The sequence below is a fragment of the Sander vitreus genome, chromosome 15 (assembly GCF_031162955.1).
Source record: "Sander vitreus isolate 19-12246 chromosome 15, sanVit1, whole genome shotgun sequence".
Taxonomy (NCBI): domain Eukaryota; kingdom Metazoa; phylum Chordata; class Actinopteri; order Perciformes; family Percidae; genus Sander; species Sander vitreus.
In genome coordinates, this window is record NC_135869.1 from 20,877,587 (window position 1) to 20,889,576 (window position 11,990).

Genomic DNA, 11,990 nt, shown 5'->3' on the forward strand with positions numbered 1-11,990 from the left:
ACCTACAGCAGTCAGAGCAGGAAGTAGGCTAACAGGTTGAGTCAAAGATCCTTTATACTACTGTTCTAAACATGGTTCTAAACCGATTCTGGTTGAGTACATGGATGTATTTTTTTTTTTTTTTTTTCTACAACTAATTGAAAAAATACATTCAAATATACAACGTTTCTGACACGTACTCAAAATGAATGATACAGAAAACTACATGGATATGTAACATTGTTGTGAAATGATGTTACACATTTATGTGTTTGTGAGTGTGTTTGTTTGCGTCACTGGTAATTCCAGAAATAGGCGGGGCTATCTGGTAAAAACTGAACTATCAATTTGAGTTTAACAACAAACTTTCTTTGTAAACTGTGTTAATATCGCTGCAGAATGCGCGACAGACTCCGGTGTGTCTCATAATGAGGTAAGTAATTTATAGTCAATTTATATTATACATTGTATAGTCAATAGCTATTGATAGTTAGCTAATATTGAAGAACAAAACAGCTTGCTATAATTTGAGACAGAACAGTATTTAACGTTAGATACGAACTCCCGGGTTGGGCTACTTACACTTATACTGAGTGCTGTGTGCTTTCATATGCTAATAATATACCACTTATATCTTTATTGTCTCATTTACATTTGAGTACATCTAACAGTAATGTGTGTATGACAGACGGGCTGTCGGCATTCAACGTGAGGCGTTTTACAGTAGGCTAACCTATGTCAAACTGCAGAATCTGCAGGAGCCTATGTTTCGATCGGTTTCGAGGCACGTGTTAGTAGCTCACAACATTTACTGTGTCAAAAACACCAACAGTGCTTGGATTTGAGGAATGTGTTTATGTCACAGGATATAGCCTCCGTGGTTGATACATTTTCTGTGTGTATGTGTGTTTATGTGTTTGTTTTCCACAGGCCCTAGAGGCTTAAGTCCAAATGTAATGGCCACATTTCGGACAAGGTGGCGTCTGTCCATCTTGCTGGTCATCCTGCCAAATTGTTTTGCTCCAGGTAGGCTTATCCAGTGCTTGTGAACATGCTACTCATATACTGTATAAGTTAAATTCTTCATTTAGGTGCTTTAGCCTACTTCGCACAGTAAATGTTTCTTTCCTAGCTTTGTGCTACTTCATTCAGAGGGAAATATTGCCCTTTTACTACATTTATTTAACAGCTATATAATACTACTACTTGCTTTTTGTGTGCTGTCTGATTTTACATACAACATACATGATCAGCCTGTAAGAAATTATGTATTGTTAAAGAATAAACTACCCAAGGGTAGATTAAGTATGTCAAATTAGCTCCATTTCAATCAGCTACAGCACTTGTGTAAGCTTTTTTTATAGCACTATTCAAGTTAAAGCTCTAGATACTTTGTCTACCACTACCAAACTTCTCTCCAACAAAATACACAGTAGATCAGGGGTCTTTAACGTTTTTTAAGCCAAGGACCCCTTAACTGAGAGAGAGACGGATCAGGGACCCCCTACTACATAAAATCATAGCATCAAATTAAGTTGCATATTGAACTCTGCCTACAATAACGTGTGGCCGGACTAAAGCCTATACCTTTTTATTGCATAGAATACCAAGCTATTAAAATATTGGTTGGCATGATTTTATAAATCATGTTTTTTTTCCAACTCTTTATATTTCAATTTTAAATGTTTACAGTACGTGACACAATTTCCCTACCCACCCACAAACCAACCCAGTTCAGGTCCAAAGCAAACGGGGACACACAACACAGACCCATGCACACTGACAAACACACACCAATAAGGGCACACAACATCAAAAGATAAAAGTGAAAAAGTTAGACAAATTAAAAGAGATACAGGAAGAGAGGAGATGAAACAGGTAATAAAAAAAAAATTAGGGCTGTCAAACGATTATTCCTTTTAAATCGCAATTAATCGCTGAATTTCTATAGTTAATCGTGATTAATCGCATATTTTATCACATGATTAAAATTCTATTATTTTTCATTTCATTTTCGTTTTTAAGTACATATTAACAATGGAATTTTTACCAGTGTATCTTGATTGTGAATCAAATGAATGCAAAGAAAGTGACTTTATGAACTTGACTTTAAGATTTGTATTTGTGTTTATTGTAAACAAAAGAAAAATGTGTGAATCTGTCATTATTGCACAATTCCTCCAAGTACCTAACTAAAAAACTAAAAATCCCTATCCTTACCAGAGTCAATATAGTGTTTAGTAACTCCTAAATCATTTTTAATAGAGTGAGAATAGAGTGAATAAGATTATTCACTGACGTCCAGTGATCACTGGTTAATGAGACAGCGTTTGCACTTTGCAGCTGTTCCAGTGGGCTGCTTTCTCCGTGTCGTACAGGCTTTATATGCGTGAAAACTACTGTCCCCCTCAACGGCAATGAGACAGGTCAGAACATGCCAACCGTAGTACGTCTTTAAGACCCAAGTCCTTTACGATGCTGACAGGTCTGGAGTTAGTTGCCACCCTGTTTCGCAAGAGCTGTAGTAATTTTTTTGGATTTGGTTTCATCCACAGGTCGGCAAGTAGCACTCTCCTAAATACTGCTTTGCCTGAGTGCGTAGCATGCCCTGTTGAAGATCTCTATATGCTTCATGCACTTCTATGATGTGATACTGCTACTTAAGAAGGTTGTGTTGTTCAAAACTAACTTGATAAAGAATGAGGTGTTTTATGTGTAGCACATGTTGTTCTCCCACTGAAGGCATTACATCAAGCTTTACATGTTTTGATGAAGGGCTCTTTGTGTTAATATATGCAGGGCACATGCCTATACGTTTTCTCAATTGTAGACTGACCCTATAATGCATTACTTTCTACATGGAAGAGGAAGTGGTGACAAGAGAAGGGTGTATTTTCACACAGATGTATTAAAGCGCTCATTTCCTGTTAACGGTGTGCTTTCTTGCAACATACTGTGTGCAGGCATTGAATTGATCACTGCTAAGTTGTAGGCTTTCGAGAAATGGGTGAAGGTGACAGTCTTGTGATGAATAGGAAAAAAGGGGTGTATGTGTTTGCAGGCATGGGCGAATACACGCATGACTGAATTGGATTCTTTTTGTATTTGTCTTGTGGTGAAGATCAGTCTTCAGCTTTTAGGTTCTTCTTTTAATCTTCTCTCACAGAGATATATATATATATATATATATATATATATATATATATATATATATATATATATAAACTGCTCAAACTGACAGTAAATCAATACTGGATGGTTGGATTTTAGAGTTTTTAGCAGCAAAGCGTAGTTTATTTTAACTTCTTCAGGCTACTTGTGTGCATCTTTTTTATTTTAGCTGTTCTTTCGTAATTCGTTTTTTTGTGACTCACAATATCCTGGAAGTTTGTCACAGTGGGCCAGTACCTTTGCTTGTTGTGACTCATGGTGGGAGCATTTTGGATTACATATTTCAGTCTGTGCCACTGTCACTGACTTCACTGCTTTTTTCTACTCCGTCATCTAATTGAGCTGCATGTATTGGTTTGGACAATACAATAGACAAAACCGAAAATCCAAACCCAAGGGGTCTTTCAAATGTCATGGTTGGAATACTACATTACCAACTTTTTTTGGTACACCTACCTAAAACTAACATAGCCTAATTCAACAGGCCTGCAAGAAATGTTACCTTCATGTAGATTTTAATGTTCAATTTTAGTTGAAGTTTGTTACGAGATAAGGTCTTATGCTTTTCATTGTTTTTTATCCCTTCCGCTCTTTGTTTCTTCAGGTCCCCCTGCTGCTCCCTCTCTTCCTGACTGCTCTATCCCATGTGGTGAGACAAACAACTGTGAAGATATCCACTGTAGTTGGGATGCAAGGCCGGATCCTCAGATCACCACCAACTACAGCCTGCACTGGGGGACAGCAAATAGAGAGTAAACATGATAAAAACATATTCCTTCATCTGACAACTTTAAAGTTTTGTTGACAATAATCTGATAACTTTAGGAGAAGCCTTTTGAATTTGCTTTACTCTGCTTGTCTTCTCTTTAGAGAGGGGCATGTGATCAATGGGCCCAGTTTGTTTGGGATTATCCAGCGTGAACACTTCCCCAGTCATGAAGAACTTCGTGTGTGGGTCCAGGCTAAGAACCAGCATGGTTCTGCCAAATCTCTGGAGGCTGTGTTTAATACAGCAGATATCAGTGAGTCAGTCCTGCACATTCTAGTTCATGAATACAGACACCACCAACAACAGTAATAATAATAATAATAATAATTAGGGCTGCACAATTAATACGATTTTATCAAAATTGCAATATGGATTTGTGCAATATCCCAATTGCAGGGGGGACGCAATATTTGTTATAGGCAAAATATGTGTCATACCATTCTGAATTGCTGCAGAGATGTCCCATACTACAAATCGTATCCTACAGAGTAAAGAAAAAATCTTTGTTTGGTAAAGATCGTCGCAGAAATCACACTATGATTATTGTTATTTTTAAATATTTTATATTTTTCAATGCAAATGAGAATAATGATACAAACATTGTCATTCCATCCAATATCGTAAATCATATCGCAATCACAATATCAGTCAAAATAATCGCAATTAGATATTTCCCTCATATCATATCACTCGATGCCTTTCTGACAACCAGAATCACAATAATTTACTCATTTCAATGGGAAAAAAAAGATGGTGCTGACTTGTCATTTATATCCTAATTATAAGTTTTGATTTAAGTGATATTTCATATTAGATGTTTCTGTGTATCTGTTTCTAGTGAAGCCGCCCCCTCCTAAAGTCACATCGAGCCATAAGGAGTCATTAGAGATTGACTGGATTTCCACTTGTGATGAGCTGCTGCTCTCTTTGGGAAGCTGTTATGTCCGACATCGGACAGAGGCAGACCAAGACTGGCTTGAGGTGTCTGGTTTAGGTTTTGTCTCCCACAATTTTCCTATTCTTCCTCTCAGTGTAGTCCACACTTTGTAATGGAGTATGTTGACATTGAGGAGACAGTGCTGATAAAGGAATAAATTAATCAATTAATGTCCTGAAAAAAAGGAAAACTGTGTATTGTTGATTGACTAAAGTTTTGTCAACTGAATGCATGTTCAAGCTTGTCTTTTTCCTTTCCACACAGGAAGAGGTGGGTAGCCTTGGCTATACATTTGACAGTCCCCAGCCCAACACAGTCTATGAATTTCAAGTTCGCTGTTCCTGTGTCCCAGGCTTGTTGAGTGACTGGAGTGCAACCCACAGAATACGAAGCACAGAGACGGGTTGGTCTTCATTTGTGATGTGGTCTCTTAAGTTTATCATCGGCAAAGAACTTGAGGAATTTTGACAAATGTTTATAGTTTCTTTGTTATAGGTTGATTTTAACGGTTTGGAATTTTGAGAAATAGGCTTTTTTGATTTCATACTGAGGATTGAGGAGAAGATTGTTACCACTCTCACCAGTACACTAAATATGAATCATCCGTACAAAAAAGTGTTGACATTTTACAGTGTTTAGGTGCAGTACTATTTATTAGCTGGGACACAGTCGTAGGCAACCAATGGAGACTCCAGGAAGTTAACATACAATTGTCATTTTTTGTACCGATTACACAAATAATATATATATAACGTGTTAATCAGTGAGCTTTAGAGGTGCTGACAGGTGGATTAGCTGTTTCCCTGCCTCCAGTCTTTATGCTAAATTAAGTTAACCAGCCGCTAGCTGTACCTTCATAGTATACCATACAGATATTTACTGTTTCAATATGTACAGTATTGTGACAGTAATTATGCAAACATGAAACTAGAAGGACTATCCTAATTTATCCTAACAGTTCCGTCTCTCCCACTAAACAAAATAAACATTTTCAATGCTAAAACTATGAACCACTGAATTCCACAAACCTGCACTGGGTTCTGTTTTTTTGCATCATCTCTCTGATTTTCTCTCTTTCTTGCTAATTTGTTCCTCTCTTGTTCAGCCCCTGTAGGAGAGCTGGATGTATGGAAGGACTGTGGGATATCCCAGGCAAGCTCTGACTGTGTTCTGATCTGGAAAGTAAGTAAACAAATGAGTGAAATAATGAACCAGAGTCTCACTTTATGCAGACTCACCCCTCGCTCTCCTTTTTCTCCATCTCATCCAGACGCTTCCTATATCTCAGGCTTGCGGCCTCATTCTGGGATATGAAGTCAGACTGTCTTACAATAACAGCACTGCCGTGTTGGTGAATATGTCCACAGCTGAGCCAAGGGGGCGATTGTTGTGTGATGAAATGCAATGCCACTTCACTTTCTCTCTAAAGGATGTATCATCAGTCAGTGTGTCTGCCTACAACGCGCATGGTGCCACAGTGCCTTCTTATCTGCCTATGCCAATACCAGGTATCAATTGTCCAGACTGTCATTGAGTACAAAGTAGTAAGTAAAAGTGTGGAAAGACTTGTATCAGGGGCCGTATTCACAAAACCTCCTGAGGCTAAAAGTAGCTGGCTGTATTTGGAAAAACTCCCAAAAATAAGGGCTGTGTCAGTCCTACGTTTTTGGTCAAAGTTATTCACAAAGTGTTTTTAAATTAAAAGTAAGAAATGGTAGTGCGGAGGACTCCTAAGTCACTAGGATCTGCTCACAATCAGTCAAATGCTGCACGTAATCTGCATCATCACGTCAGCGGTTTATAAAAATAGAACAATAATGAACCTATAAAAGCAAATTTTGATGACAGGTGAGTTAATAAGAATCAGCTCCCCAATTGAGACATTTTAGCTGAGAATTATTCCTTAAACCAAAAATGCACTCTTCAGATCCACATTTGTTTGACTGGTCATTGTGTCTCATTAAATGTACATTAAATAATCACCAAATGGACTACATAAATAAAGCTGATTTTATGGCCATTAACAGAACGTAGAATTACCTCATCAAAGGATGAAGATTTGTTCAGTCACAAAACAAGGCAAAATTGTTTGCTTTGTTTTACATATGGAATTTGTGACACAATATCTAAAATATCTCAAATGTTTGTTAATGAAATCTAGGCTTAGGAGTAAAAGCTTCCCTGAGCAGTTTTGTGAATAGGTCTTGAAAGGAAAACCTTAACAAGGAACTTTCAGTGCCATTAAGGAGTGGTCCTAAGAGCCTTTGTGAATACAGCACTGAAATGGAACTAAATTGAAAGTTATAGTTAAAGTGACTGTTCTCTCTGGAAAATGATGCTGCAATAATTCTATATTTGTGTGATGTGATTCTCTAATTCCTTCATTTCTATTTCTCCTATTCTTCCGGCTCATCAGAACTAACAAGCATTTTGTCTCTTGCAAAGGTAAAGAGAAAGACGAGCAAGCTCTTCACCTCGTGATGAATGAAGAGCACCTCAATGTGTCCTGGGATCTGCCCTCTCAGCTTTTAGACAACCTGAAGGAATATGTGTTGCAATACAAACAAGCAGGAAGTCCTCCATGCCAAGGATTTGATTGGGTCAAAGTAAACAAAAGCCAAACAACAGGGTTTTTGAAAGGTCTGTTTGATTTGGATATGTTCATAGCAATACAAGCGGTAAATAGAAAAGTTTACTCATACAACGCTGCTTAAATATTTTAAATATCTGATTGAGTAGCCCCAGGAAGTGATATACTGTAGAACATCCATTTAAAGAAAACCATCACTTTTAAGGTTAGACTTGTGCTGGCTGTTTAACTCTGGTGTGTGTCTCCACCTACAGGTCAATATACAAAGTACACACCCTACCAAGTGTCGCTGTTCACAGTATCTCACAGCAGTTCAAGTTCTCAAGTTCATCACCTATCATCAGTTATTGGATATTCACTTCAAGGAAGTAAGTATTTATGCTTTGGTTTTGGGCTGCCTTTTAAAAGTTTTTTTTATTTATTTATTTTTTTACTTCGATTAGCTAATTTAATTCTCCTCGTATTAAATGGAATAAACTTGTCATCCTCATTTATTGATTGATTATTGTTTTCAGCCCCTTCCAGCGTGCCATCATTTAAGGTGTTTTCCATTGCTGCCACTCATGTGTACCTGTTTTGGGAGTCTATTCCCCTCTCCAAGCAGAATGGGTTGATCCTATACTATCAAGTAGTAGTAGACAGTGGAGTAAACAGACAAAACGGTAGGCTACACAACAACAATATATTATACAGTTGTAGTAATTGGTTAAAGAAACATAGGAAACCCAAGTGATTTTTGCAAAGAACGACTATCGGATGAATTGCCATGAAATTTGTAACAGAAATTCATAGATTCCAGAGGATGTATTTCTAGATCCACTGGCTTTTTATTTAGTGCCACCATGGGTTACATTTGTGGCTTTAAGTAAAATGCCTCAACAACTATTGGGTGGATTGTCATGAAATTCGGTACATACATTCATGTTCACCTCAGGATGAGTTCTAATTACTTTGGTAAACACGTAACTTTTCGTCTAGCAGGTCAAATTTGGTTTATGACTACATACCTGCAAAACTACTTTCCATCAGCCTCAGCTGTACTTTGTTCTTAGTGCTAATTATCAAATGTTAGCGTGATCTAAAATAATGAAAACGCTATACCTTATACCAAAAATTCTCTATAACTAGAACTTCCAAACCAGTTCTGATTATACCTGCTAACCATCAGCATGTTGTTTTTTGCACATGTTAGCACGTTGGCATTAGCATTTACCTCAAAACACTCCTGTGTACAGTATATCCTTACAGAGCAGCTAGCATGACTGTAGACTTTTGTTAAATAACCTTCCATATATTTAATGACAAAATAAATATGCATAGCGGTGAATATACAAAAGAAAAAAAAAGTAGTAATAAGCTAATTAAAGCAGTAGTATACTTAGTTTGGTGTGTCTCTTGTTACTTAACCTCACTTCACACAATGTGTCTCTTCTAGTGTACAATGTGAATGCATCCTTACAGCATGAAAATAAGACTTTTAAGTTGCTGCATCTCAGTCCAGGACAGGAGTATGAGGTGCGGCTAAGAGCTGTGACTGCAGCCGGGCCTGGAGCAAACGCCACTGCAAAGTTCAAAACAAAGCACCACGAAGATTTCGGTATTACATCACATCTTAATTATTTTCTTGTTGAATGTGATAAGCTTAGGATGAGCTGTATGACAAAGATTTTTAAGAGTTGTGATTTGATATTTCTAATAACATAATAGGTGCGTGGTAAATTAAGTTGCAGCACTGTGTTGCTGATGTGTGGAGAAGGAACTTCGTTGACACTGTTCTTGATTATAAAAAAGGTTTATTACATCAAAGATTCCAGCATCAATTTACAAGCTTCTGCAGGAGCTCGGAGAGACAACCAACCCAATCCTCAAATATTGTTGCTCTGAGGTTCTGCTGTTCAGGTGAATTAATCATTTTACGTCCATTGCTCTTTTTCAGCGCTCTTAATAGCAGTCGTGCTTGGAATCCTTTTTGTGGTTGTAATATGTGTTCTTGCTTTTTGCAGGTGAGATAATCATCTTAAACAACTTGTCTATAAATGATGTTCTATTTCTGAAGCTATATTCTCCTATCTCTGAGTGATGTATAGCTGTGGTACAGTTGTTTTTGTTGGTAAATATTTGGACTATTGCACAAGAATTTGGTGTAATCCATTCTCAACTAATCTTTAATAACACTTGAAATACTTTTACAAGCAAATTATTCAGTGATGGACAGGAAAAAACTATATTAAATTTAACATTGAAGTTAAGAAAACATTAACATACAAATGTTTGATCTTAAAGATTGTGAGTTAATGTGATTATGAGTTTTATGTTTGTTTTTCTTATGTGTCTGCCAGTGTTTGTCGAGGAGAAAACAAAGCATGTCCACTGGTGCCTCCTTTTTTCTATGACAAAGTGCCAGATGCGCGCAACAGCCACATTTTCAGACACATGATGCACCAGGTGAGAGACTGACTGAAATGATAGGACTTGTTTGTCTTCTGTGAGCCTTAGTCTAATCTTGGAACAGGGTTTCCACTAATTGTTGATCCTGAGTAATGCCATTGTTTTGCTATTCAACTGCTTATCCTGTTAACGACTACAGGCTCACTAATGTAGTCAAGTCCTAGTTTGTTACTGTGCATTACCAACAACAACAAAAATCTTGGATCTGTGTGTGATCTCCCTGTAGACTAATGACTCATTGGCATGGATCTGCATTCCGGTCTATGAGCCACATCCCAAGATCTCTCTGTTGGAGGTTGTGGAAATCCAGCCCTGGGCCTTTAAGTCCTCCCTGGAGAAAACCACCGACACTGACAGATTAACTAGGCCAGTGGTTGGAGATGGGTGCTTACAGATGGACTGCCAGGATGATCAGAGGGAGGAAGCTGTCACAGAGGAGTGTCATAGGACAGACCACAGATATCGAAGAGAGGAGTACAGCAAAATGGTTGACTCAGATGAGGAGAGGGATAGGGAAGATTGTTGGAGCTCAACAGAGGAAGAACAGTTAACGTCGGGTTACGAAAAGCACTTCATGCCCACTGCTTTTGAAATACTGGTTTGATGTTTTCACTATGTTGGCTTGTGGACATTCATCTCAGATATGTGTTGTATTTGTTTGTTTTTTATTGTGCAGAAAATTTTCAATGTTGGTGTGATTTTAGATGATGACCGTCTGGACAGACTTTCGTATCCTCTCTCTGCAGGACCCAGGAGGGCGGAATCCGGTCATGGGAGAGCTTTATCTTCTGAAGTTAATAACAATCCTCCAGTTCTATCTACCCTGACTTTCACCTTTTTAAGATTATTTTTTGGGTCTTTTCCCTTTACTTATATAGACATGAAAGGGGGAGAGAGCTGAGGGATGACACACAGCAAAGGGCAGCAGGTTGGATTTGAACCCTGCACTGCTGCTGGACTCAGCCAACATGGGAGAAACACTCTTACTGAGTGAGCTAGAAACCACCCCACACTTTCCCCTTTTGTATTTGTTTGTTTTTATATTTTGTTTGGCTTTATCTCAATGATGTCTTATGTTGAGCCTCGTTGTGAGTAGCATTTTAAGAGGCAAAAATAACAGGTCGACAAACTGTTTTTTTACTGGGTGCGTAAATTGTAATTTCTTTATAATCTACACATTGATCCAACCTGGAGCCTCAATATAAAGTATGTCAGGAATTATTTGTCACTGACATTGACAGCAGCTGCTCATATTCATAATCATATGTGTAAGTATTTCAGATGTTTGTATGTTTGAATGTTAGAAGTATAATACAGACATTTAGAGGCAAAAACTAACTTCCAGATGCACTTGTTGAATGTGGCAGAAAGCCCATATAACCTATTAAAGCTACAAGAATTGTTGCTATTTTGAACCCACTGAACGTAAATGTTGACATATCAGGTGCTATTTCATGTTATTATTTCCCTATATAGGCAAATTATCCACATCCATAATTTTTAGTTTACAAAAAACCTACCGTACCGTAAACTTTATACTTTGATACGTAAAATGTCCATTAGACATACGTGCAACTGTCATATGTGATTGCATAACAATTTTAATAAGGGTCTGGCTGCAGAGTTTCTAACTCACTAATTTACAGTAGTTCACTTTAGTGACAACACAGCCATTCTGGTAGAATATGGTAGAATATGTAACAGCACAGTTCCCATACAGTCATCTCACAGCCACAATAAAGTATTACACCTAATAATAAAACACATGAAGCCACAATATACAACACATATCACCTTATCCAACAACATGACACATATACAAAACACACCAGTGTCGGATGGTGAACGTGCATATTCAATGAATTATTTACTAGAAACAGTGTTGAAGTGATGAATTTATAAGATACACTCGTCTAAAAGATCTGCTGCACATCCTTCCCAGTAATAAAAATGACATGAATGATCATTTGAAATGCAAACAAAATGCTGAGTTGAGGACATTTATCATATACATTTATTTTGATGAGATTATACTGATCACAATATCATGATCAAAACCCCATCCACGTCCTACTTCTATGATTTATAAATATATA

General features: G+C 37.5%; 1 protein-coding gene across 4 annotated transcripts; it reads left to right on the forward strand.

The window, feature by feature from the left end:
• Positions 1–7: 7 nt before the first annotated feature.
• Positions 8–11,313, forward strand: il12rb2l (interleukin 12 receptor, beta 2a, like). 4 transcript variants are annotated; one of them, XM_078268963.1, is made up of 15 exons: positions 9–412; positions 910–1,005; positions 3,755–3,902; positions 4,021–4,172; positions 4,758–4,900; positions 5,121–5,259; positions 5,962–6,038; positions 6,127–6,364; positions 7,302–7,496; positions 7,701–7,814; positions 7,962–8,108; positions 8,882–9,043; positions 9,238–9,345; positions 9,786–9,891; positions 10,121–10,211. In XM_078268963.1, the coding sequence occupies exons 2-14, from the start codon at positions 936–938 to the stop codon at positions 9,881–9,883; spliced, it is 1,791 nt and encodes a 596-aa protein (XP_078125089.1). In that variant the 5' UTR covers positions 9–412; positions 910–935; the 3' UTR covers positions 9,884–9,891; positions 10,121–10,211. The 4 variants fall into 4 exon arrangements, with proteins under 4 accessions (XP_078125090.1, XP_078125089.1, XP_078125087.1 ...); XM_078268961.1 differs by lacking the exon at positions 9,238–9,345 and adding an exon at positions 9,383–9,449 and having other exon boundaries at positions 12–412; positions 10,121–11,313; XM_078268964.1 differs by lacking the exons at positions 9,786–9,891; positions 10,121–10,211 and adding an exon at positions 9,450–9,772 and having other exon boundaries at positions 8–412.
• The last annotated feature ends 677 nt before the right edge of the window (positions 11,314–11,990 follow it).